Source organism: Oncorhynchus mykiss, chromosome 6 (genome assembly GCF_057628025.1).
Source record: "Oncorhynchus mykiss isolate SJ-2025 chromosome 6, ASM5762802v1, whole genome shotgun sequence".
Taxonomy (NCBI): domain Eukaryota; kingdom Metazoa; phylum Chordata; class Actinopteri; order Salmoniformes; family Salmonidae; genus Oncorhynchus; species Oncorhynchus mykiss.
The window spans coordinates 71976955-72004163 of record NC_143027.1 but is presented as its reverse complement, the minus strand read 5'-3'; the positions used below and the strand labels follow the sequence as shown (position 1 = coordinate 72004163).

The 27209-nt window shown below is 41.5% G+C and overlaps 2 protein-coding genes across 4 annotated transcripts in view; one reads left to right on the top strand and one right to left on the bottom strand.

Annotated features, from left to right (window-relative positions):
- Positions 1-4393, top strand: part of LOC110526518 (transmembrane protein 178B) — a 9053-nt gene extending 4660 nt beyond the window's left edge. The window contains exons 3-4 of the mRNA XM_021607557.3: positions 477-614; positions 985-4393. Coding sequence (XP_021463232.1) covers positions 477-614; positions 985-1232 — 386 coding nt within the window. The 3' untranslated portion in view covers positions 1233-4393. The remainder of the gene's footprint in view (positions 1-476; positions 615-984) is intronic.
- On the bottom strand, positions 4288-27209 carry LOC110526517 (growth arrest-specific protein 2-like). Of its 3 annotated transcripts, XM_036980893.2 has the most exons (8): positions 26842-27209; positions 20794-21022; positions 19735-19844; positions 17099-17240; positions 11765-11828; positions 11133-11640; positions 10759-10866; positions 4304-6195 (listed from the first exon to the last, which is right to left on the bottom strand). In XM_036980893.2, the coding sequence occupies exons 2-8, from the start codon at positions 21002-21004 to the stop codon at positions 5983-5985; spliced, it is 1356 nt and encodes a 451-aa protein (XP_036836788.2). In that variant the 5' UTR covers positions 21005-21022; positions 26842-27209; the 3' UTR covers positions 4304-5982. The 3 variants fall into 3 exon arrangements, with proteins under 3 accessions (XP_090094906.1, XP_036836788.2, XP_090094907.1); XM_090238781.1 differs by lacking the exons at positions 19735-19844; positions 20794-21022; positions 26842-27209 and adding an exon at positions 18077-18167 and having other exon boundaries at positions 5749-6195; XM_090238780.1 differs by lacking the exons at positions 17099-17240; positions 19735-19844; positions 20794-21022; positions 26842-27209 and adding an exon at positions 12609-12789 and having other exon boundaries at positions 4288-6195.

Below are 27209 nucleotides of genomic sequence, written 5' to 3'. Positions count from 1 at the left end.
TCTGTCTGTCTGTCTGTCTGTCTGTCTGTCTGTCTTTCTTTCTTTCTTACTGGCTGTACAGTATGTCTGGACTCTCCCTGGGTTCAATCATTTTCTCTCTCTCTGTCTATCTCTCTAGTTCTCTTTCTCTCTAACTGTTATCTCAGGATCAAATACATTTAAAGTGGCGGCCATTGAGAGCAATTTCATCTTCTTGTTATCACTGTTCACCCCTCCCAGTCGCCCTCTCTAGTTCTGATATCCTTCAAAAAGATAAGGAAGATGACATGTTTCCATGAAGGAAGTGACAGGGATTTGTAAGGGTGTATGGCTCTATTTGTGTCAGGAATATTTCAGTGTATCATATGCCGTGAATATGATTGTGCAGACATTGCATTTCTGTGATGTGCATGTTATAGATCCCACTGGGCCTCCTGCTCTGATCTCCACTGTTCTTTGTCCACTAAAATGATGGAGGTGTGTGTCTGTTGGTGCAGATCTACGCAGGATGACGGCTGGCTTTGTGGGCATGGCCGTGTCTATCATCCTGTTTGGCTGGATTATCGGAGTGTTGGGCTGCTGTCAGCAGCATGACCTAATGCAGTATGTAGCTGGACTACTCTTTCTCATGGGAGGTAAGAGCTGGCTCCTCTCTCTGTTTGGTGTGTGTGTGTGTGTGTGTGTGTGTGCGTGCGTGCGTGCGTGTGTGTCATTTTGCTGTTTGCTTGAGTAATTGGAGATGTCTTTGTTTGATGCATTGTGTAGACTACAGTAGTTGTGGGTATATGCGCTTGTGTGTGAGAGAGAGCTATACGTGTGAACACATATAGGTTTATATAATAAGATGTACAAGAAACTCATGACATGGAATGTGAAGATGTTACCATTTATTGTCTGGCTGACCCACTAGGTCTACCAACATAGGAATTACATAATACTGTATATAGTTCATTGAAGTTGCTGTGAATCCCATACATTTCCGTTTGTCTCCTTGTCCTCCCTCAGGAACGTGTTGTATCATCTCTCTGTGTACGTGTGTGGCGGGCATCAACTTTGAGCTGTCGCGTTACCCACGCTACATGTATGGCCTCCCAGAGGATATTAGCCATGGCTACGGCTGGTCCATGTTCTGTGCCTGGGGGGGCTTAGGCCTCACTCTGCTGGCTGGTTTCCTGTGCACCCTGGCCCCATCCCTAAGCACCCCCTCCCGTACAACCGTTCACAAGCCCAGGCAGGAGAATGGAACCGTGTGATGGGACTGTGTGACTGGCCCACGGCGCGCACAAATAAGCAACACCCATCCAACTTCGTCCAACGTTTTTGTCCAACCACCATCTCACCTCATCCCCCTTCCCTGTCCATACCACCCGTCATCCGTCTGAATCATAAGTGTACCAGAGAAATTGTACATGGGAGAATAGAGCAAAGACAAACCACACCAAACTGTACTATTTACTGTACATCTAAGACACACAGAGCAATGGCCCCCAGAATACTTTGGGACATGGCAAGACCTTTTTGTTGTTAAACGTTTGACTAATAACTCTATGGAAGCCTAAAGGCGACTGTTTGTCTGTTTGTTTTTCCCAAGAGGAATTGTCTTAAAATGGTGCTCTCTTTTAACACACACAACACAGAACACAGTCCAAGAGCTTAGAAAGAAACAACAAGCATCTCTAAATGGAACAAACCAACAAACAAGAACATGTGGCAGAGCATCCTGTCATCATTCCTCTTTTAGTCGGGTGGTCTGTACTGTGTTTGTTATTGTTCGCAACAAAAAATTATGCTGGCATAAACTGTCCATTGTTTTGAATCAGCTGACTGATGTCAAGCATTATCCCTAGAAAGGACTTTACAGTTTAAGCCTAAAACCTGCTTCTTGCAGCAGAGGACCAAGAGCACAAACTGGAAATGGCAGGGGTGGAACAGCAAGATACAATTTTGAAGAGCAAATCTTTCAACGCTTCTATGATTCAGTACGTACAAATGCATCTCTACGTAGATTCAGGTCATTGTTTGTATAAAGTAACTCTTGAATAAGAAAAAATGTTTCTGTTTGTTTCGAGGTAACAATGGAAATTTGGGTCTTCAGTGATGTTGTTTGCTGGAATAAATTGTATGCTTCATGATTAGAAGAATAAGAGTGATTGCAAGGCACATTAAGTACTGTTTGAGAGTAGCAGAGGCAGTTAAAGGTCCAGTGCAGTCAAACATGTGATTTGTCTGTGTTTTATATATATTTCCACACTATGAGGTTGGAATAATACTGTGAAATGCTGATAATGCCATGTTAGTGTAAGAGCTGTTTGATCAGTTTTCCCCTCCCCACTCAGACCATTCCCAGACAGTCCTAGCAAAATTCTTGCTTGAGAAATTGCTCTTTGCTGAGAAGATGTTTTAATTGAAAACAATCACAGTAAGGTACTTGATTATTACCCATAAATGATTTGATATTGAAATAAAAACGTCTGCATTGGACCTTTAAGGATCAGTAAATATTGTATGTTGAAGGACGGGGTTCAATGAATAAAAATGTAACCTTCTGGTAACACATTCAAACTTAGAAACAATGACAGACGGTAATTTACAGTTATAAGTGACAATACCTGCCGTCTTGGATTTGGCAGGAATTGAATGGCAGACACCAGTGTTGAACTTGCATTTAATGTATTCTGTCACAAAAACCTTTCACATAGCACAACACATTGTAGCAAGTATCAATCCATTGAGTGATTTGTTTTGTGTGAACTGCTGCAAAATGCAGGTATTTGCACAGCATAGATTCCCAAAGCTTCTGTTAAAGTGTATCATTGAATCCATGTCTTATTCAACACAACATTTTTTGTTAATATTCTTCTGTAAGTGAAAATGGGTAATGTTGAGATTTACATTGAGAGAGCAGTAGGGCTGTAAAAAGTCATACTCAATATCATGTTTACATCAGTAACACCACTGGTATGTTGTTTTTTCCTGTCTACCAATCCTTCTCTCCTCACGTTTGATGCAGGGGTGTCTGCTCTTGCACATAGCTGTTCTCTGTATTCTTCCTCAGTAGGGGAAACTAGGAATCAGCTCAGGTCTCTTGGAGACAAGACCAATAATGTGGCATCTTGTAAGCAGACAACATGATGTCCTGTTAAAGCATCATCTGCATCACTTCAGTATGAAGGATCCCTATTGAGTCGACCACTTTCCTGCTGAATGAATTGAGGGAGCTCACCATTTCTAATTTCAGTGCCACTTTTGCCCCAGGCAACAGGCTGTCATACTGGCCCATTGCAGTTTTCTGAGTCCCCTTTGCAATTCATAGAGATCAGGAGAGGTCAAAAGGCCCTCATTTGGGTAACATTTGATTAATGTACTCTGTAAGTACCCAGTTCTTGCAGGACTTGAGAGGTGTAATAATGATACAAGCACACTTGTGTATTACATAAAGGGTCTGGGATGAAACTCAGGCCATGTTGTTTTTGGCAGGTCTGGGTTCAGACAGGCTTCGGAGGCTAGCACTATACATGAATTAAGATGGAATTACAGGTAAGATGGAATTTATGTATTTTGTGAGTACAGAGTACTCAAGGAACACCGTTTTGTTACCTATATTTTAAAAAAGCACACTCATTGTGACACTTTTTCAGCAGTGTTATGAGGTGAGGTGATGAGCTATAACCTTTCCAGTGAATTAGTGTTTGACTGTAGATAAAAACATTGCCTCAAAGTGACTACAAAGTGAAACATCCCAACATTGTTACTACATGTAGCACCACCTCAGACTTGTAAAAGAGTTGTGGATATTGGTGGTGTTCTGCTGCCATTCTGAGTTCATCCACAGTCTTCTCCTCCAGTTTATATTAACACACATGTACAGGTTTTGTCCCTTAGATCTCTAAATTGGCCAATGGTATTGAATGCATGGATAATTGCTACAATAAACAGTACATGTATTGCAATTGCGTTGTTTGAATCATGATAAAGGTTTTGTTGCTAATCCGGTTGATAGAGAAAAATCTGGGTAGCAGAGCAAGATTTCTGAAAAAGTGGTCAAATGGCCACGTAAAAAATAATGAGAGAAGGGGTAAGCACAATATACAACTTGTATGCAAAAGTGACAGCAAAGTAGTTCTCTTATTGGGACTTCTAGTGTTTCATGAGGAACTGGAAAGTGTTCAGTGTGAGCAATGTGGGACACTGTACAAATGCCACAATTTCAAGTGGCACCTCTTTAAGTAGCACTGCTATGATTTTCTACACGTCATTTATACTGGTTCAATCCACGAGGATGGAGAAAGACGATTAAAAGACATTATAGTCTCGCATGAGATCATTATGTTTCATTTCTTTTAATGTATTCAAACTTGTGTCCATTTTTTAATCTAATTTATTTTACTGAAATAAAATGTAATTAATAAGTCAACTGTGTCTGTATATTTCATGTATTTTGTCATCTTATGTCACAACAGAAAAACACTGAGCTTAGGTAAACCTCTTCCCGTATACTGCCCATTTGGGCTTACATGTACACAATTTCACACTCATAGAGAGTATAATCAAATAGGCTATTATGGTTCTTGCAACCACTGCAGTAAAGTTTTGGTTGGACATGTGGCACATTTTTCAGAGGAATTACATGAATGCCATGATTTGACAATAAAAAAAAACAACCATCATCCATCTCAGTTTGTCTTTCATCAGTATGTAGCACATATTCATTCTCCAAACTTAATACAGCATTTATGAGGTTTTAAAAACAATCACATGGATGTTGCCGACATCTGTCAGTTAGTGAGCTGACACTGATTTAGTCCAAATGCTAGACTTACTTTAAGTGGACCTCAGTGGATGAATTCCCTGTAATAATATTAGGCTGCATTTAGACAGGCAGCCCAATTCTGATCTTCTTTTCCACCAATAGGTCTTTTGACCAATCACAGGTCTTTTCAAATTAGATCATCTTAATAAGGCTGATTTGATTGGTCAAAAAAAATATCCTAATTGTGCTGCATGTCTAAATTCAGCCATAGAGGCTAAGAAACCCTGGGCTAAGTGTTACTTGTACCATCTATTGCTTATGACACAGTGCCACCTAGAGGAGAGTTGTGTATTTTCTGGCTGTGTCCTCAGTCGTGTTAATTCCAGCAACAGAAAAAGTCAAGGCTGCAAGGTAATAGCTAACCATCGAACATCTGACTACAGATACATTGATAGTTCACATTTTTGCCCTTTTTCATGCCCATGTGATGTCATTACATGATATTCAATCAGAGTACATTCCAGAATATACATAAAATAATGAAAAATAAACCTTTCATAACTGATCCCTATATCGTCTTCTCTCAGGGTTCTAACAAAAATATTTTATAATACAATAAACCAATTCTTATAGAGAAATGACTGGACAGTCTTCAGATGAGCCCTCATCCAATGTAGTAAAATACAATTCTAAATGCCATTACCTCTCAGCTATACTAGCCATTCTGAATCAACTCTTTTAAAGACTAAAGGATCGATTTTTACAGGTAAGATCACTTTTTCAAAATAATCTTTTTTTATTTTTTTATTTTACTAGGCAAGTCAGTTAAGAACAAATTCTTATTTACAATGACGGCCTAGAAACAATGGGTTATTAATAACTGCCTTGTTCAGGCAGAACGACAGATTTTTAGCTTGTCAGCTCAGGGATTTGATCTAGCAACTTTACGGTTACTGTCCGAACGCTCTAACCACTAGGCTACCTGCTGCCCCAAATTAACACCATACCAGGTATTTTGTTGAATTCCTTTAGATGATAAAATATACCATTCTACATACATGTGAGCCACTAAACCCAACTTCACCAAAGATAAATCTACACACACACACACACACACACACCTCTGGTCACTAGGCAATAGCTTTCATTCAAATAAATCCCCAGAAAAAAACATCATATGCTCAGCATAACCAGGAAGCTTCATTGCTAGGTTGTGGTGTCAGTTATCTGTTATGGTTGAACAGATTCATGTTTTATTTCTTGGCACGGGAGTGTGCCCCCACCACCATGTAGCTGTCTGGTGACAGTGGTAAGAGGTCCTTCATGTTGGGGGACTTGCCTTTGGCCCAACAGGTCCTGACCGGGGTGACCGGTGGACTCCGGCAGGGGTCATGCTTCAGCAGGTAACATCCCAAGGTCTCCCAGCCTCCCCCGATGCGCACCATCACATGACGCTCATTCAGCATCTGCAGGAAGAACAAGATGGAGGGGATAGTCAGAAACAGCAGGTACAATAAAACCCATGACTGCTATTCCATTTGAGCAACTTAACCAATTCAACCATATCACAACAAAAGTACTTGTTTGTTGCTCAGTACCTAGCTTGGTTTTGAATCCCCCTTCACCTATGTCTGATTTCAAGTAGGCCAAGGCATAGTAACCTTGGAAAATGTTAAGATCCACTCCCCAGACTGAAACTGCTCTTTGTATGACCCCCGAGAAGAAGAGAAGAGAAGATACCCTTCTAATCAAATATTGACCAGTTCCTTCTGCCTGTGTAACAGCCCTCATGAAAGTCAAATGATCTCTGATCCATAGAAGGAGACAGATTTGTCAAAATCTCATTAAGCCAAATGAAACACTGCCTCATGACGCCAGCTGAGCACATGCAGTGGACTAATCCACAGACATGCATGCACGGGCACACACGGGCACGCACGGGCACGGAGGCACGCACACAGCATTCATAAATAGTACGTTGTTGTGAAGTCACCATGTACATAGTTACACTTAGAACACCTGCGATAGCAGGCAAACACTCTGAGATAACTCTTTAAATCAAGCCCTCTGACAACATACTGCATAGACACCTTCCTCTACACATCACCCTCTGGTCTGGTACAAACCTGACGCTACCATGGCAACAGCTCTCAAATAATACAGTCGGATTGTAAGAAAATGAAAGCAGCAAAATAGAGATCGCTGTCTCTTTACAAAGCTGTAGCTCCACACAGACGTCTAGATTCCCAAGAGGCCTTGCCTGGCCAGCCGTCCTTCTGTCAACACCGGCCCACCCCCTCCTTCCTTATCGCCCATAACCCCTTCATTATGGAACCATTAAGAATGTGATAATACAAGCAGTTTTACACCCCTGCTATACGCCTCCTGTTCTCCACTATGCATGCTAATGGCGAGATGGACGGTGGAGGGGTGTAAGTGAATACACACACGCACATACACAAGCACCCACGTGCACACAGACAATGCCTGGTAGTCCCATTTACCAACCAAAGAAGCCCCTGAGACGTGATCTGCCTCAGCTGTCCACCGGCAGATTAAAATGTTATCGCTGACAGCGGGGTCAAGTTTGACATAACACACGAACACAAGGGTAAGAAGGAGGGAGGGGGAGCAGGAGCAGTGGAGGGAAACACCTATGTTTTTCCCACTCATCAACCGTAGGTTAGAGCTATCCATACAAATGTGGGCTAAAATACTGTAGGCTATAAGGATTTGTATTATAGCCTACAGCAATACATTTCAAGAGCTCTATGAGGAAAATATATTTGGGTTACTGTATTTATTTAATTGCGTGTGTAAACAGAACACTAGTCAACTCAGAATACTGGTCAAAATACGTTATGACTGTTATGGCTCTCAAAACTCAATATTCACATAGTAGAATTATGCAAGTAGACTTTCTCAGGAATTGTGCACACAACCCCCTGTGGCAGACATCTTCTTCTATATAATCAGATTCATTCTAACAGCCCCTGCCCCCCCACACGTGTGCCTTTACTACAGCCCATAAGCTGACTGCTGGATTCCCCTGTGTCTTCCTTCCCTGGCAGCTCTATTGATTCTCTCTCCTCCCGTTTGTTGTTGAAAGATTCATGAGAATGCTAATGGGGGAAGAGGCCTTCACCCATCATCCACTAGGGGCCATGCTTTAACCATTCCCTTCTGAGGAAAATGTATTGTGATTGCACTGGTCATTACATGAGAGATGGAGTAATTGTATTGTAGAAATTCACATATATCTCACTCTATGGGAGGATCTTGTCACATGCAAAAAGGGCAGGGCCTTTAATATAATCTAACCACCATCTCCTACTTATTCTTAAATTAAACTGCGTTTTCCTTTTAGGTGATCCCATAGAACTTTAATGATTGCTCAAATGGAGATATGTCTTCTTTTTATAGCTATCAGACCACTGCTAAAATATAAAGCAAACCAAACAAAGCTCCTATGTGTTTTGATGGAAATAGGAAGTAATGGAAGTGAAATGAAATTTTGAGAGGTTTTAATGTCTCCATTCTCTTCAGTGCCAGACACAGTTACCATCCCTGCTATAAAGCCTGGTGCTTAATTGGGCTTGGAGAAGAAAAGCCTTCCTTTCTTCAACAGCTGAGAATGCTGCATGGAGCCCTCCAGGGCTAGCATGATTGAAAAATCTCCAGTGGAGAGAGGTGGTGTCATACCAGGCCAGGCTTCAATGAGCTGTCTGATTAAATCACACCACTAATGACTTGGTTTTAGTAATCAATAGATTCTGCTCTTTAAAAAGGCAAGGAAACATCACAGGACTCATACAGACAGACAGACATACAGGGGTTATCAAGGCCTGGTTAATGGGCATCACTTCACACATTCACAGGTAACATCTTTACAGGGGAGTGAACTGTAGTGCTCTATTCATACAGAGAAGAGAAGTGTGTTTTTTAGTGATTGAGAGAAAGGACTGTGTATCCTGTAGGTAGTGCTGTACAACAGGGGTCTTCAACCTTTTCTTACCCAGGAACCTCCTCCTAGGCAACCGACAACCCAAGGACCCCCGTCATACCTTAGGCGACATTAGAAAGAAAATGTATCCTCTTTTCTGGTGTGGATGAAAATAATAATATTTTCTGTTATTCACAATGTATTCATTCTGTTGTTGCTAGCAATATTCTTAAAAACGTTGAAATAATAAAATAAAATACACTATATTAAAAAATATACTTTGCGGACCCCCTGAGGTACATGGGCTGCAGACCCACAGTTGAATACCTCTGCTGTACAGTAATAACAGTTAGGATGGAGATGTTGGGCACACAGACAATCTAAAGTGGAAAAGGTAACATAGCCTGGCACAAGTCCATGCTGCTGTACAGTAATAACAGTTAAGATGGAGATGTTGGGCACACAGACAATCTAAAGTGGAAAAGGTAACGTAGCCTGGCACAAGTCCATGTTGTTGTACAGTAATAACAGTTAGGATGGAGATGTTGGGCACACAGACAATCTAAAGTGGAAAAGGTAACATAGCCTGGCACAAGTCCATGTTGTTGTACAGTAATAACAGTTAAGATGGAGATGTTGGGCACACAGACAATCTAAAGTGGAAAAGGTAACATAGCCTGGCACAAGTCCATGCTGCTGTAATTAAATCTGTAATTAGCAGTTATTCTCAGGAAACCACAGAAGACTAAAATAAGCCAAAGTGTGTTTAGGGGAGGGCATCTGGAATATCAGAAAAATTACAGAGCTTCAACAGACAAGCGGTTTACATGCAACCAAACCCCAGTCATATGACCTTGGTTGCCGAGAAACACTGAAGGATGAAAGAAAGGAAAGATGCAATACCGTGACCATGAAACCGTCAGGGTACGCATATTTCTCCATTTTGTAAATGTTCGTCCTAAACATACAGCCTCACTGAACTTGGCCATAAACCAACAACATCCCTTGGCTATCCATTTTTATGACCTCCATTTTCTTTGATGTGGCGTAAGGGCATGTTTTCCCATGTTAGACATTTGACTATTACTGAGAAACAGGTGTTCCGTGAGTCTAAGGCAGCCATTATATCTAAATGGGTGGTAAAAATAAGGTGTCTGTTGCTCAGGGGGAAAAAATAGGAATGCAATTGTAACTCAGCGTGTCAGCTTACTGACAAAGACAGCTAAATCACACACTGTTATTGAGTTACACATTCTAAGCCAATGGATTTCAATAACATTAACTGAGCATTAAAACGGTCTTCTGTTGGTGACCAATTGTCCCCAAAAGATGAGAAACAACCTACGGTTTGGTCTGTCAGCTCAGTGTGGACAGAAGACAGACGATGCTACAGTGTCAGTCAAGGCCATATAGGGAAAGCTTCCACTGAGGAAGCAATTGATGCATTTCTGGTTCGTTGAACCCATAGAGTGCGACCCCATCCAATTGTTGATAAATTAACTATGGAATTGAATAGTCCATTTCAGAATATGTTAGTTATGGAGCAACTAAAGGCAAAATGCACATTTTACTCAATCAAGTATAAATGTTAATTTGACATTATAGCTAAGATTTCACTTTTTGTTAAACAAAATAATTTACAATAATTTATTTGTAAGACATTCAATACATATTAGGACAAATCAAGTATTACAAACCTGGGCATGTTTTAATAATACTTTTTCACCATTAGAACTCAGTCTACTGTTGCCAAGCAACCCTGTATCCCATGGGGCTTTGCCTGGAACAAGTCCTTCTCTACAGATTTCCACTTATTGCAGCAAACACGCCCTCATTGCTCAATATTCTGAATATATGTCAATCAACATTCTTAAATATCACTTGATTAAAAAACAACTACATAAGAAAATGCAAAGAATGTAATATGTTGGTATTAAGTCAATACCAACAAATTAAATGCCTTATATTTCCTCATGTGGTTGTTGTATAGAACAATATAAATATAATCTACTTCCATGGTTTCACACAACTGCCTGAGGTTTATTAACCCCTTACAATTAGGGTGAAGGAAGGGGTTTTAACATACTCGTACGTAGAGGATCTTCTCCCCGACACGGTAGCATCCTTTAGGATGCTTCTCCACAGGGAACTTAGTGGGGCAGCTGCATGGCGTGTCCCTGATAATGTTTCTCACCTGAAACACAAAACATCTCTCAGATAAAGCAAGCAAAGACATAACCTCCTTCTTCCCGTAGGCTATACCTACCAGCATTATCACCGCTAAGAATGTTTGCTAAACAATTGGAGAGGAAGTCTGGTGTGCTAGACTAGGTCAATACTTAAGATCTTTCCTACGATACAGTCAGTGGGGCAAGATGACACTGATTAGCTTCTGTACTTCTCATTATATTGATGGGTAATTCATGGTTACTTTAGGCCTATTTGAGAGGAGGTACTTACAATGTCATCCAACAAGTCGCATGTGCTTGGAGTCTTCTTAGCAGATGATTTGCTTGGACGACGCGCCTTGGGCTTAGGTGAGGGGGAGGGTGAGGGTTGGGATGGAGGTGACGGCAGTGGTGGAGGATGTGGAGATGGGGAGACAGGGGTCTCTGTAAGGCTCAGGGCTGAGATAGGATCTGTGGTTGGTGTTGTGGGAGGGGTCTGAGTGGAGGTTGTGACAGTGATAACAGATGAGGTTTGAGTGGAAGTTGTGCTAGTGGTGGTTGACGAGGATGAGATGGAAGTTGCAGGTGTAGGGTCTATTGGGGCTGGGGAAGGGGGTGGGCTTGGACTGGGAGGTGGGGATACAGAAGCAGGGGGTGTAGGAGCACGGAGCAGCGGTAAGATTAAGGGAAGAGCTGTGGGTGAGGGGAAGGCCAGAGGTGACGATGGGGTGAGAGACCCTCCCTCCTCCCTCTCCATCTCTCTCTCCAGCTTCACCAACCCTGGGGGCTCCACACCATACCTGAGAGTGAGTCAGTGAGACACCATGACTGTTAGACGGTTGGTAAAGAAAGATTCCGTGAACAGGGAAAAGCGCAGTTGTGCAAGTCTGAGTGAATGATGTACACAGAGTCATGACAACTCACCTGGCTGCAATCCTTCCCAGCTCCATAAGACAGAGACACACCTCCCGAGGCTGTTTGTGGAGCACTGCCCATAAAGCACACACAACTTATGTCATGGCTAAACAAATACTGTCATATTAATGTATTATCTTTATGTATAAAGCCTGAAGACATGAACAGCAGCTAAATGTGTAAATGTAAACATGAATGTCCATGACAAACCACACAGACTGTCAGAATGTCAGGACCTTCATCCTGCACCATGCTATTTGAATATGAGGATTCACACAGACAAAATTGAATAAAGATCAAACCAATGTGTTTACATTTCAAGAACCACACACACATGCTACCCATTAACAATGAGTATCATTCAGCTGCCAAAAGAGATGCTTGCAAAGATAAAACAGGACATTCTCTATGAGGAAAATGAAAACAAAAGCAGCATTTTGAATACGGGTGAATGTCAGTGAGGACTCAGGAGGGGTTATGCCTTTCTCCAGCCCAGCTATCCTTTAAGCTGAACTCAAATCCCTGCAGGCACCAGACACGTGTGTAAAGAAAACGTGGGCATGCAGGCTTGACACAGCACGCTCAATGCCTGTAATCATCCGTAGTCTTCAAAGTCAGGCTCTCCAAAGTGATTCAAATACTTATCAAAACATATCTTGTTCTAAACATGTAATTTCATTTCACAGGGACAGAAGGTGTGGTTTTGTTTTGGAGGGAAAGGAATCATGGATATACTGTGTAGTGAAATTAACTTCTCTCAGTAGCCTAACATGAAAATTAAGCACCACCAAAACACAAACAATTGGGAAAAGTTATGGTATTATAGTTCAAATGTGAAACACATTGGACACACCTCCCGACTGTGTCCATAGGTAACCTTTGATCTTTGAAATTGGCAATGAAGTTCCTTTGCTCTTTTCTCTGGTCATTGCTCTATTCTGTAAATCCATCACTACACCAGAGATCAGAGATGCAGCAGGGAAGAGGGAGGAGAGAAAGCAGGAATAGAGTAGAGCAGACATAATGCCACAAATACACAGTATACACTTACATGTAGTTGTACATTGAAGTACAACAATTTAAGCAATTAGGTACGTATGAAAATATACAGTGTGAATGACTTTAAAATTCCTGTGTCAAACATAAACATTGAAAAATACAGTAGTCATCATGAACCTGTTCTATCATTCTGAGAGAAAATTCACCAACAAGCCAGTTTAGTCAGACTAGGGGGGAAACTGACGCGTATGGTAGTTAAACCTACACATTAACTCTCTCAGTGTCATGCATGCCCATGCAGGAACATGCCCAGGTGAATAGGTATACCGCACACACAGTTAACATCACTAAATGTGGTCAACATGCTATAACTAGTCTCCCATGTTCCGCAGTAGGCATCGAACAGAAACAGAGGTGAATGAGTGATACATGATCCTAAGACAAGACAATCCAAGTCACAGAAGAAAATATATCATCCCTATTTTCAAGGTACAGAGTCAGGTAGCACTGTGAGCTGTCCTGCTTTCCAGCTCCACCTAAACATCTGTCTCTTTCATTCTCTTTAAACCGTCTCATCCACTCGCTAAATCCTCTACAGCTAGTGAGGAAGCATGGCTGGCGTTCTCATAGTGACAGTCACAGATAAAAGCTAGAGAGTCAGTGGGGGACAAAGACAGGTGACACTAGAATGTTTTCCCAGTCGGGCCATGCTTCTACAGAACAGAGAAGAGGACTGAACGGGAAACAGCACCTCCCATGGTCTGATGAGAGGGTATGATAGAGTATTTATACAGTTGAAGTCAGAAGTTTGCATACACTGAGGTTGGAGTCATTAAAACTAGTTTTTCAACCACTCCACAAATTTCTTGTTAACAAACTATAGTTTTGGCAAGTTGGTTAGGACATCTACTTTGTGCTTGACACAAGTAATTTTTCCAACAATTGTTTACAGACAGATTATTTCACTATCACAATTCCAGTGGGTCAGAATTTTACATACACTAAGTTGACTCTGCCTTTAAAGAGCTTGGAAAATTTCAGAAAAAGATGTCATGGCTTCAGAAGCTTCTGATAGGCTATTTGACATCATTGGAGTCAATTGGAGGTGTACCTGTGGATGTATTTAAAGGCCTGCCTTCAAACTCAGTGCCTCTTTGCTTGACATGGGGAAATCAAAAGAAAGCAGCCAAGACCTCAGAAAAATAATTGTAGACCTCCACAAGTCTGGTTGACCCTTGGGAGCAATTTCCAAACACCTGAAGGTACCACGTTCATCTGTACAAACAATAGTACGCAAGTATAAACACCATGGGACCACACAGCCGTCATACCGCTCAGGAAGGGGACGCCTTCTGTCTCCTAGAGATGAACGTGCTTTGGTGTGAAAGGTGCAAATCAATCCCAGAACAACCGAAAAGGACCTTGTGAAGATGCTGGAGGAAATAAGTACAAAAGTATCTATATCCACAGTAAAACGAGTCCCATATCGACATAAACTGAAAGGCCGCTCAGCAAGGAAGAAGCCACTGTTCCATAAAAAAGCCAGGCTACGGTTTGCAACTGCACATGGGGTCAAAGATCAAACTTTTTGGAGAAATGTCCTCTGGTCTGATGAAACAAAATAGAACTGTTTGGCCATAATGACCATCATTATGTTTGGAGGAAAAAGGGGGATGCTTGCAAGCCCAAAGGAGGGGGGGGGGGGAGCAGCATCATGTAGTGGGGGTGCTTTGCTGCAGGAGGGACTGGTGCACTTCACAAAATAGATGGCATCATGCGGGTGGAAAATTAGGGGGATATATTGAAGCAACATCTCAAGACATCAGTTAAAGCTTGGTTGCAAATGGGTCTTCCAAATGGACAATGACCCCAAGCATACTTCCAAAGTTGTCGCAAATGGCTTAAGGACAAGAAAGTCAAGGTATTGGAGTGGCCATCACAAAGCCCTGACCTCATCCTATACAAAATTTGTGGGCAGAACTGAAAAAGCGTGTGTGAGCAAGGTGGCCTCCAAACCTTACTCAGTTACATCAGCTCTGTCAGGAGGAATGGGCCAAAATTCACTCAACTTATTGCGGGAAGCTTGTGGAAGGCTACCCGAAACGTTTGACCCAAGTTAAACATTTTAAAGGCAATGCTACCAAATGCTAATTGAATGTCTGTAAACTTCTGACCCAATGGGAATGTAATGAGGGAAATAAAAGCTGAAATAAATCATTCTCTCTGCAATTATTCTGACATTTCTTAAAATAAAGTGGTGATCCTAACTGACCTAAGACTGGGAATTTTTACTAGGATTACATTTCAGAAATGTTGAAAACTGAGTTTAAATGTATTTGGCTAAGGTGTACGTAAACTTGAACTGTATATACAGTGCCTTGCGAAAGTATTCGGCCCCCTTGAACTTTGCGACCTTTTGCCACATTTCAGGCTTCAAACATAAAGTTATAAAACTGTATTTTTTTGTGAAGAATCAACAACAAGTGGGACACAATCATGAAGTGGAACGCCATTTATTGGATATTTCAAACTTTTTTAACAAATCAAAAACTGACAAATTGGGCGTGCAAAATTATTCAGCCCCCTTAAGTTAATACTTTGTAGCGCCACCTTTTGCTGCGATTACAGCTGTAAGTCGCTTGGGGTATGTCTCTATCAGTTTTGCACATCGAGAGACTGACATTTTTTCCCATTCCTCCTTGCAAAACAGCTCGAGCTCAGTGAGGTTGGATGGAGAGCATTTGAACAGCAGTTTTCAGTTCTTTCCACAGATTCTCGATTGGATTCAGGTCTGGACTTTGACTTGGCCATTCTAACACCTGGATATGTTTATTTTTGAACCATTCCATTGTAGATTTTGCTTTATGTTTTGGATCATTGTCTTGTTGGAAGACAAATCTCCGTCCCAGTCTCAGGTCTTTTGCAGACTCCATCAGGTTCTCTTCCAGAATGGTCCTATATTTGGCTCCATCCATCTTCCCATCAATTTTAACCATCTTCCCTGTCCCTGCTGAAGAAAAGCAGGCCCAAACCATGATGCTGCCACCACCATGTTTGACAGTGGGGATGGTGTGTTCAGCTGTGTTGCTTTTACGCCAAACATAACGTTTTGCATTGTTGCCAAAAAGTTCAATTTTGGTTTCATCTGACCAGAGCACCTTCTTCCACATGTTTGGTGTGTCTCCCAGGTGGCTTGTGGCAAACTTTAAACAATACTTTTTATGGATATCTTTAAGAAATGGCTTTCTTCTTGCCACTCTTCCATAAAGGCCAGATTTGTGCAATATACGACTGATTGTTGTCCTATGGACAGAGTCTCCCACCTCAGCTGTAGATCTCTTTAGTTCATCCAGAGTGATCATGGGCCTCTTGGCTGCATCTCTGATCAGTCTTCTCCTTGTATGAGCTGAAAGTTTAGAGGGACGGCCAGGTCTTGGTAGATTTGCAGTGGTCTGATACTCCTTCCATTTCAATATTATCACTTGCACAGTGCTCCTTGGGATGTTTAAAGCTTGGGAAATCTTTTTGTATCCAAATCCGGCTTTAAACTTCTTCACAACAGTATCTCGGACCTGCCTGGTGTGTTCCTTGTTCTTCATGATGCTCTCTGCGCTTTTAACGGACTTCTGAGACTATCACAGTGCAGGTGCATTTATACGGAGACTTGATTACACACAGGTGGATTGTATTTATCATCATTAGTCATTTAGGTCAACATTGAATCATTCAGAGATCCTCACTGAACTTCTGGAGAGAGTTTGCTGCACTGAAAGTAAAGGGGCTGAATAATTTTGCACGCCCAATTTTTCAGTTTTTGATATGTTAAAAAAGTTTGAAATATCCAATAAATGTCGTTCCACTTCATGATTGTGTCCCACTTGTTGTTGATTCTTCACAAAAAAATACAGTTTTATATCTTTATGTTTGAAGCCTGAAATGTGGCAAAAGGTCGCAAAGTTCAAGGGGGCCGAATACTTTCGCAAGGCACTGTATATGGATGAGAGTAGAGATGGGATGGGCGTCGGGAACGTTTTAAAACCAGACATCTTGTGAAGTGTATGAGGACTGTTTCTCAATAAGATTATCTCTGCTAAGTCTCTGGACGTTGCACATCTTGAGCACAGATTTACAACAGATTAGAATCGGCAGAAGTGTGTTAATGATCTAACTGTAGGGTCTGTTGCCAATTAGCCACACCATTTCAGTGTTCATGAGTTAATCTGGTTGACTCTGACAGAGATTTACAGATTCTCTCTTAGACAACTTGATGGATATTGGCTGTTTAAGGACAGATTTGTGTCCTGTCAATGCCAGACAGAAATGAACAAGCAAGTAGGCACTCACCCAAACCTTCAGACTCAAACAGGTAGGTCTCATCCACACCAATCTTCCGACACCAGTAGAGGAAGTTGGCAGCGTTGTCCCGGGCAAAGAAAGAGCCAGAAGCAGCATCAGCTCGCCAATTAATCCCCCTGCGGACGAAGGGCTGGGGAAAATACACAGGGACAATCACCAAGTCAATGTACTCTAATGCAGCTCAATACAGGGAGTATACCAAACATTAAGGACACCTTCCTACTTTTGAGTTGCCCCCCTTTGCACTCAGAACAGCGTCAATTTGTCAGGACATGAACTCTACAATGTGTTGAAAGCGTTCCACAGGGATGCTGGCCCATGTTGACTACAATGTTTCCCACAGTTGTGTAAAGGTGTCTTAATGTCCATAGGCTGGTGGACCATTCTTGATAGACACATGAAACTGTTGAGCATGAAAAACCCAGCAGCATTGCAGTTCTTGACACAAACCGGTGCGCCTGGCACCTACTACCATACCCCGATCAAAGGCACTTACATTTGGGCCTCCCGGGTGGCGCAGTGGTTAACGGCGCTGTACTGCAGCGCCAGCTGTGCTATCAGAGCGCGCCAAGGCTCTGTCGTAACCGGCCGCGACCGGGAGGTCCGTGGGGCGACGCACAATTGGCCTAGCGTCGTCCGGGTTAGGGAGGGCTTGGTCGGTAGGGATGTCCTTGTCTCATCGCGCACCTGCGACTCCTGTGGCGGGCCGGGCGCAGTGCGTGCTAACCAAGGTTGCCAGGTGCACGGTGTAGCCTCCGACACATTGGTGCGGCTGGCTTCCGGGTTGGATGCGCGCTGTGTTAAGAAGGCGGCTGGTTGGGTTGTGTATCGGAGGACGCATGACTTTCAACCTTCGTCTCTCCCGAGCCCGTACGGGAGTTGTTGCGATGAGACAAGATAGTAGCTACTACAACAATTGGATACCACAAAATTGGGGAGAAAAAGGGGTAAAAAAAAGGCACTTACATTTTTTGTCTTGCCCATTCACTCTCTGAATGGCACATACACACAATCCATGTCTCAGTTGTTTCAAGGTTTAAAAATCCTTCTTTATCCTGTCTCATCACCTTCATCTACACTAATTGAAGTGGATTTAACAAGTGACATTAATAAGGGATCATAGCTTTCACCTGGATTCACCTGGTCAGTCTGAGTCATGGAAAGAGCAGCTGTTCTTAATGTTTTTTTTATACTCAGTGTATAACATGGTATAATTAGTGCATTATAATTATTAATAACAGCTAATTTGGGGTCAATCCCACTACATTATCCTCTTAGCATCAATTATGTTCTTAAAGGCCCAGTGCAGCCATTTTTAGATCAATATCAAACAAAAAAACATTTCTCAATCAAGAATTTTGCTAGGACTGTCTGGGAGTGGTCTGAATGGGGAGGGGCAAACTGAAAACTAACTGTTAATGCCAGGGAGGTTTGGAAATCTCTATGTTATTGCTCTATTAACTAATTAACTAAACTCCATCCCACCAAAACAGGCTGAAATTTCAGGCGGTCTTTTAAAACAGCTCTTACACTAAAATGGCATTATCATAATTTTCACAATTTCACAGTATTATTCCAATCTCATAGTGTGGAAATATATATATATATATATATATATATATATATATATATATATATATATATAAACACAAGAAAATCACGTTTTTGACTGCATTGGGCCTTTAACTAATTAACCGCCTGGTGATGTCACCCATGCAAAACCTGCTGATTACAAGGTCCTGTGTAGAATGTATTTTCAACCAGCAACTATCAGGAAATACACTGATCAAATGTTTCACTTTTTTACATTGATAGTTTTATCAGCTGAAAACAGTAAAACAGTAAAACATCATTTTGACAGCACTGGGCCTTTAATTAAATTCCCTCCAAATGTCTAGTCAGATGTGAACCATAGAAAGTAACTCCAACAGCCAGCACTTGGGAAGATTCTGTGTAAGATTATAAACAATATTGAGTTATTTTTGTACAAATTTAGGAAACAGTTACTAGTAAACACAATTCAAGAATGACAATGAAGCGTTGCATTATGCAGTTCTCAGTCAGTATCAGTATCAGCAGCAGCAGAGAAGGGGTGAGGAGAACCACAGATGGTGACTTCAAAACCAGAGACTCTCAGTGAAATGTCCTTTATTGTCTACTTTCAAGTGATGGCTAGGTTTCATCATAATACAAAAATACACCAAATGTACACCAGAGATGGCTCAATTTGCAGAGTGTCTTAGACTAACATTCCAGCGTTTATTTGCTATATTGTAATTACTTTGCCACCATGGCCTATTTATTGCCTTACCTCTCTTATCCTACCTCATTTGCACATGCTGTATATAGATTTTCCTACTGTATTATTGACTGTATGTTTGTTTTACTCCATGTGTAACTCTGTGTTGTTGTATGTGTCAAACTGCTTTACTTTAGCTTGGCCAGGTCGCAGTTGCAAATGAGAACTTGTTCTCAACTAGCCTACCTGAAATAAATGTTTTAAAAAGACTGAGCCACTGAAATATAGACATCTGTATGGCATAAGTAAGTTGATGAAAGATTGATATTCTTAATTGGGATCATGTAATGAATGCTGTCTATGGTCATGTATGTTTGTATGTTACCTTGCCATTGCTGCATTGGATCATCCTTTCCTGTAGCTCCTCGGCCAGCTGGCACAGCAGAACCCCATTATCCAGCCTGTCCATCAGGCTGTCAGCCGTGACCCCAGAGTCTGTGGTGAGAAACGTCAGTCACCAACACCATGCTAAACAGGCCACAGAAAGGGGAGCCCATTTCACATCAAATACTTGTCTTATATCACTGTGTGCTTTACATCTAATAATAATGTTTTATTTACTTATACCCTGTTTACATTTTTGTATCTGTACATGATAAGTGACTTTATAGTGACTACATACTTATCATGTAGGGCGTTATATGTCATTACACAGGTGTTTTTGTCCTGAGGTTACTACTCACTGTGATGACACAGATGTACTATACTGCTCTGGCATTATTTGTGAATAATGATAAGGGTGTTGATCTGGAGTAATGCACTTTTATTATGCCATATTAAACTGAAGAAATTGCCTTATTAATGGGACCTTATTATTAACGACATCATTCTCATGCAAACTTCCTGGTTGTAGACCTAGAAAATACTTATGCGTGGCTTGCATTGTTGCAAGTCGATCCCTATGTGTGAGTGATGGATATTATCTAGTCGTCTCCCCGACCCAGACACACACAGGCTGTGACATGTTCAGGTCCTTCCTGACTTCCTTCCAACAATATTGTTCCCTTGGAATCTTAACAGGGTTCCTTTCAGTGACCAGACATGCAGGGGTATTTCAAAGATTTAGGTTCATGTATGCCTTTCAGGTTCAGAACACCAACCAATAGCAAGGTCCCCCTTATCCAATATAAAAAGTATGATCCAGTTTCATGTCCTCACATAACCTGTATGTCATTGGGTGACATTTGTATTGATGTTCAGAAACTACAAAAATAGGCCTATGTTGCACAAGAATCTAGCGAAACCAATGCATCACATTATCTTAGTCATAGTTTAGACACATTCCTTGTTAAAAGTGTTTTAAAAAGACCCAAACCCCAAGATGGTTACAAGTTTGTTGCAGGTGCTTTGTAACAACATCAAAATAATGTGAAGGTCACCCTACCTAGAAATATGTTGAGCCAGAGAGCCAGGTCTTCTCTCATGGGCAGCAGGCTGGCCTCGTGGCGGCTGGGGAGCCATTTGGTGTACTGCTGTGGGCTCTCCAGACCAGGCCCATCGTGGTGCTGTTTGGGACTGAGGAGGCAACATATTCCGAGCCCAGTGAGATGTATTGGACTGTATTGGTCGTCCTCTGTTTCCACCGGACTGTTCATGGTTCCCTCCTCTTTTGCCTGCAGGACAGGAGGAAAATAAACTGTTAATGTTGTATTTAATTCATATTTAAAATATTTTGTATTGTCACTTTTCTAGATTTGCAACATTTGAATATGTCACATCAAAGGAGGGAGTTGGAGAGCTTATTTGTGGTGCGGCAATTCTATCTGTAAATTAGCTCTTTGTCAGAGGGGCGTCGACCTGTCTGTCAGCCTCTGGTGTTTCAATATTTTCTGTACATTTCAGGACAGCCATTCTGTTTAAAGTTTTAATAGCCTACTACAGCAAGAGTTCAACCCAACTCAAACAAGCTCTAGCCTCTCGTTCAGTTGACAGTAAATCGAATGGTGTGGAACACTCTCATTGACCCTAACCAGGCCTAGGAGCACTCCACACCTTCCTGGCAGGGGCCAGGACAGGGGCATACAGCTGAGACAGGAGCCAAGTGTGGGCCAGGTCAGGACGGGGGCCTATGAGAGTGATCAACAGAGCACAGTAGGAGGACTGTCTACCAGACTCCCACATGAGCGGAAAGGTTTGGAGTTGGTGGAGGTCCGTCCGGGCAGGAGAAGGTTTTGGCACAGGTAAAACTCGTAATGGTCTTCAGTGTGGAAAACAAAAGCATGGATGATACACATACAGACAACATACTAACCCACACAAACATACAAAATACATGTACTGACACAATAGATCACACACATAGCCCACATACACACATATCTTCCCACAAACATGAACACACACGCACCAACCTTTTGTCATAACTGTTAGTGTAACTGATGTCAGGGAAGGATTTAATAGACAAACATCTAAAGCCAAGAGCCAATCCCCTGGCACTATTCTATGCCTCATTTCTCCTCTTTCCAGACAAGTATTCATCATAAAGGCCAACCCCGTGCAGAAACATGCTTTGACTTCCCGTAATCCCCACAGTTAATCTGCAGGGGTAAGAAAACAACACATGCACCGGTGTTGCAGTGAAAGACAGAAGAAAACATACTGGTCAACTTCAACAAACTCTAGAGTGGAGTGTTACCATAAGATGCCTAGATTCTGTGGTATGTACATCTTAACGTCAGATGTGTCGTTCATTTCAATTGCCAAGAAAATGTGAGTTCTGTTTAAAGTCACAGACTATTGGAAGGTTAAACATACTGTCACGTTCTGACCTTTATTTCCTTTGTTTTGTATTTATTTAGTATGGTCAGGGCGTGAGTTGGGTGGGCAGTCTATGTTTGTTTTTCTATGATTTGGGTATTTCTATGTTTCGGCCTAGTAGGGTTCTCAATCAGAGGCAGGTGTCATTAGTTGTCTCTGATTGAGAATCATACTTAGGTAGCCTGGGTTTCACTGTGTGTTTGTGGGTGATTGTTCCTGTCTTTGTGTTTGCACCAGATAGGGCTGTTTTGAGTTCTCACGTTTCTTGTTTTCGTTAGTTTATTCATGTATAGTGTCTTCATTAAAATACAATGAATAACCACCACGCTACGTTTTGGTCCGCCTCTACTTCACAACAAGAGAACCGTTACACATACTGACTGCTGACAGGGATGTAACCCCCACAGAAGCCATCACTCTAACTGTACTGAAAATTGATAGGGTACACATGTACAAACAGTATAATTTCAAGGTAATGTCCTATTGTCTTCAAATATTGACAAAGGAGCTGTCATGTTGTCACATAGGCACCCACATGAAAAAATACTAGTTTACTATAGAATTCTATAATTAACTGTAGTATACTGTAGAATACTATACTACACACTGTAGTATCCCTCGATCATGTGTAGTACTTACTATAGAATTTTGTAGTAAACTATAGAATACTATAGTAAATACTACAGTATTTAATTTGCATATACCCTGCCCATTCCCTTCCCTATATCACAATTTGTGCCAACCATAATTGAGAAACATACATGAAAAGTATAGACCATATACTGTATTCCCTACAAGTTATAGAAAAGAGCAGAAGTGCTGAACTATCCGTTCAGTATTTCTCTAGTAGGTTTCCTAAAAGGAGAAAGCTTCCACTTTGATGTCAAAGATAATAAAACAAACACACTGTAGTAAATACTACGGTAATGTCCTCAAAAACATCACAGTAAATACTACAGTATACTACAGTCCTCAAAAACACTACAGTAAATACTACAGTATACCGTACTACAGTCCCCAAAAACACTACAGTAAATACTACAGTACACTTCAATCCGCAAAAACACTACAGTAATTACAATAGTACATATTACAGTTCTCTTTTACTGCAGTATTTATGCAGTGCCTTCGGAAATTATTCAGACCCCTTGACTTTTTCCACATTTTGTTAAGTTACAGCCTTATTTTAAAATTTATTAAATAATTTTTTCCCCACATCAATCTACACACAATACTCCATAATGACAATACATATACATAAACATATACATATACATATACATAAATAACAACAGAAATACCTTATATACGTAAGTATTCAGACCCTTTGCAATGAGACTCGAAATTGAGCTCAGGTGCTCAGGTGCTCAGGTGCACTGTTTCAATTGATCACCCTTCAACTTGATTAGAGTCCACCTGTGGTAAATTAAATTGATTGGACATGATTTGTAAAGGCATACAACTGTCTACATAAGGTTTCAAAATTGACAGTGTATGTCAGAGCTAAAACCAAGCCATGAGTTCGAAGGAATTGTCCGTAGAGCTCCAAGACAGGATTGTGTTGACGCACAGATCAGGGGAAGGGTACCAAAAAATGTCTACAGCATTGAAGGTCCTTTATTGGTAGAGGGGCCAGACGGAAGCCACTCCTCAGTAAAAGGCACATGACAGCCAGCTTGGAGTTTGCCAAAAGGCACCTAAAGGACTTTCAGACCATGGGAAAAAAAATTCTCTGGTCTGATGAAACCAAGACTCTTTGGCCTGAATTCCAAGCGTCGCATCTGAAGAAAACCTGGCACCATCCCTACGGTGAAGGATGGTGGTGGCGGCATAATGCTGTGGGGATGTTTTTCAGTGGCAGGGACTTGAAGACTAGTCAGGATTGAGGGAAAGATAAATGGAGCAAAGTACAGAGAGATCCTTGATGAAATCCTGCTCCAGAGCGCTCATGACCTCAGACTGGGGCGAAGGTTCACCATCCAACAGGACAACGACCGCTAACAGCCAAGACAATGCAGGGATGGCTTCGGGACAAATCTCTGAATGTCCTTGAGTAGCCCAGCCAGAGCCCGGACTTGAAATCGATCAAACATCTCTGGAGAGACCTGAAAATAGCTGTGCAGCGTGGCTCCCCATCCAACCTGATAGAGCTTGAGAGGATCTGCAGTGAAGAATGGGAGAAACTCCCTAAATACAGGTGTGCCAAGCTTGTAGCATCATACCCAACAAGACTCGAGGCTGTAATCGCTGCCAAAGGTGCTTCAACAAAGTACTGAGTAAAGGGTATTATTTGCAAACATTTCTAAAAAAAACATTTTTGGTTTGTCATTATTCGGTATTGTGTGTAGATTAATGAGAGGGGGAAACTATTTAATCAATTTTAGGCTGTAATGTAACAAAATGTGGAAAAAGTCAAGGGGTCTGAATACTTTCTGAATGTACTGTACCATAGTTAACTGTAAATACAGCAGCATACACTACAACAAATACTACAGTAAAGTCTGCCAAAACACTACAGTCAATACTACAGTATTTATACCATAGTAGGCTGTAGTATTTTTTCAGGTGGGCAGGAAAGCCTACATAGTTTGCGCAACACAAGCCCCAGTTTAAGGGAGACACCTAGGAGACCTGGGAGCTGTGTGGAATCCAGGCAGGTAGGAAGGGGGAGGGATGGCTAGATGGCGCAGCAAGCACACAACCTATAGCAATAGTAGTAAGTCAATGTACCAACAAAGCCCTCAACCATGGACAGATCAGATTGATGATCTTGTAGACTCACGGTCCCTCTTTGTTCGTCATAGTGACTTTAGTAGGGTGGCTTTATAAATTCAAATGTAGGTGAGTAGATGGAGGCCTGTCTGCCATGTATGTGGCTGTTTTTCAGGCTGACCGGCCCGGGGCTGGGAGCCTCACGCTCTAACAGAACACACAGGTGCCACATTCACACCTCTACTACAGGACAATCCAGGGCTGCGGAAAGAGTGCAAAGGTCCCTGACCTACCTTTTTAGACACAAGGGATCTTTATACTCAAGGCCGAAAATACATGTACACCCACACACACCTGCACATGTACACAGACACCAAAACATGCAACCATACAGTACACAAGTATACACAGACGCACACAAGCCCATACCTGCATTGATATTATGTTGGTCTCCACTACCTCATTTACCTAGACCTACAAGATTTCCTTCAGTGACATTTTGGAGCATGTTACTGTGCTGCTTATTCATTGACTGTGTCTTAATGGGAGGGAACAACCTCACAGGGCAGCAAACTACCCATTAGGGGGAAAAAAGTTTAGAATTCTTCTGGTAATATCAAATTTAAGAATGTGTGTAGTATGTTCCTGTAATGCAAAAGCGGGCCATTCAAATTGAAATTGACAAGACTGATTGATGGTCTTGTTCCCTTTCCCTGAGCTGGCCCTAACCTGGGCTCTGTCATTGGGATGGGTCGGACGGCTCTGATGCTGTCTCACATCTGGCACCGGTAAACAAGTGTCCTTTCAACAGGCTGAGAGAATGTTATCATCTTGAAATTATAGTACCTCCTTTCAAGCTTCAAGAGTTTGAGCAGAAAAGACCTCAAACTGACAACGGCTTGTCCTGACACAAATTAATTGCCAACAGCAGTGTTTGTCACTGTGTTGTGGTACGTACTTAGAGCCCCTTTACTACTGTCAAGTGGAACTAATTGACCACCAAACAGCCAGCAGGCTTTTTGTGGCAACTATGAACACATATCTATGTCCAACAGCATTGCTGGAAGCTACACCATTCTGAAACAGCATTTGAACAGAGATCTGGTGTCCCCAATTATCGAGTCTCAGATCAAAACAGCTTAACTGGGGTAATGCGACCCTACTGAACACAGATATTCAAAGGGTTGGTTGGAGGGTAGGTAGGCTACATCTTGCTGGGCTCCAGGCCCGTTACATGGCTCTGTCTCAACTGATTCCAGACTAAATAAACCCCAGACCGACATATAGTATTGTAAGGTCAATTGCCCATTGCTGTTTATACACCTTGAACAATGGGGCTTTACTCTAGAATTCCACTGGAACATTTCTTTTTACTAGGCCACTAAAATCAAACAGAAAAAAAAAGGAATTTTAGCATGGATGGTTCTAAGGAGACATTTATAAAATAAACAGTGACCACAGCACAAGCTGTTCATTGAGTACAATTTTAGGCACATTCATACTTATTAAGTTAAAAAAATGTATACAATTTTTTTATATATGAAAATATGATATTTTTTTATATATGTTCAGGTTCAAAATGAATATTAAGGTTTGGCAAATGCAGCTGTCGGGTTAGCATCTATTAGTTAGGATGTATCACATACAGCTTGAAATCGTCATTATTTCACTGATATTTCAATGATAAACTAATGCATTTTGTAAAATACATACATTTTATCTATAGCTTCCCTTTTTAGATACCAACTCACAAAGTCAATAACTGTTTTTTCTAGTAGGCCTAGTGGTGAGTAGTAGAAAATACAATTAGTGGAGATAGTGGTCAAACTAAACAAAAACACAGGCTATTTATTAATCATGTACAGCCATCACCATCCTCATCAATGACCTTCATTATGAAAAATTCATAATATCTTAATCAACTTTCTGCATATGAATAATACAGTATAAAGGAAATACTTACAGAGTCAATGAGTAAGTAAAACTGTTCAATAAATTCCCCCAGTAAAAATCAACAGAGACTGTGTGTGTCGGCACAGCAGCACCAAACATCACTTACAGGTTATCTTCTCAGGTCCGCTAAATGGAAAATGTGCAATAAGAACGTAGGCTACCTCCACTTCTCAACGAAACACCCCTCTGCGCCTTGTGAAAGCTGCTGGTGTCATCTTACAAGCTGTAGGTGTTACCACTGTCAACGACGTTGTGACAAGAGAAAAGGCAGACTTGTATTAGTCACAGCGCAAGTTCCTATCATTTTGTATCTGGATTCCACTATAAATAATGTAGAACTCTTAGTCATCGCTAATGTTACCCTGTCTCGTGGTGAGT

Coding starts and splice junctions, on each gene's coding strand:
- LOC110526517 (XM_036980893.2), bottom strand. CDS start 21,004: ATGAACAGTCCGGTGGAAACAGAGGACGACCAATACAGTCCAATACAT. Junction 19,845..20,793: donor CTGGCTCAACATATTTCTAG/GTAGGGTGACCT, acceptor TTCTCACCACAG/ACTCTGGGGTCACGGCTGAC. Junction 6,196..10,758: donor AGAAGATCCTCTACGTACGA/GTATGTTAAAAC, acceptor TTCTTCCTGCAG/ATGCTGAATGAGCGTCATGT.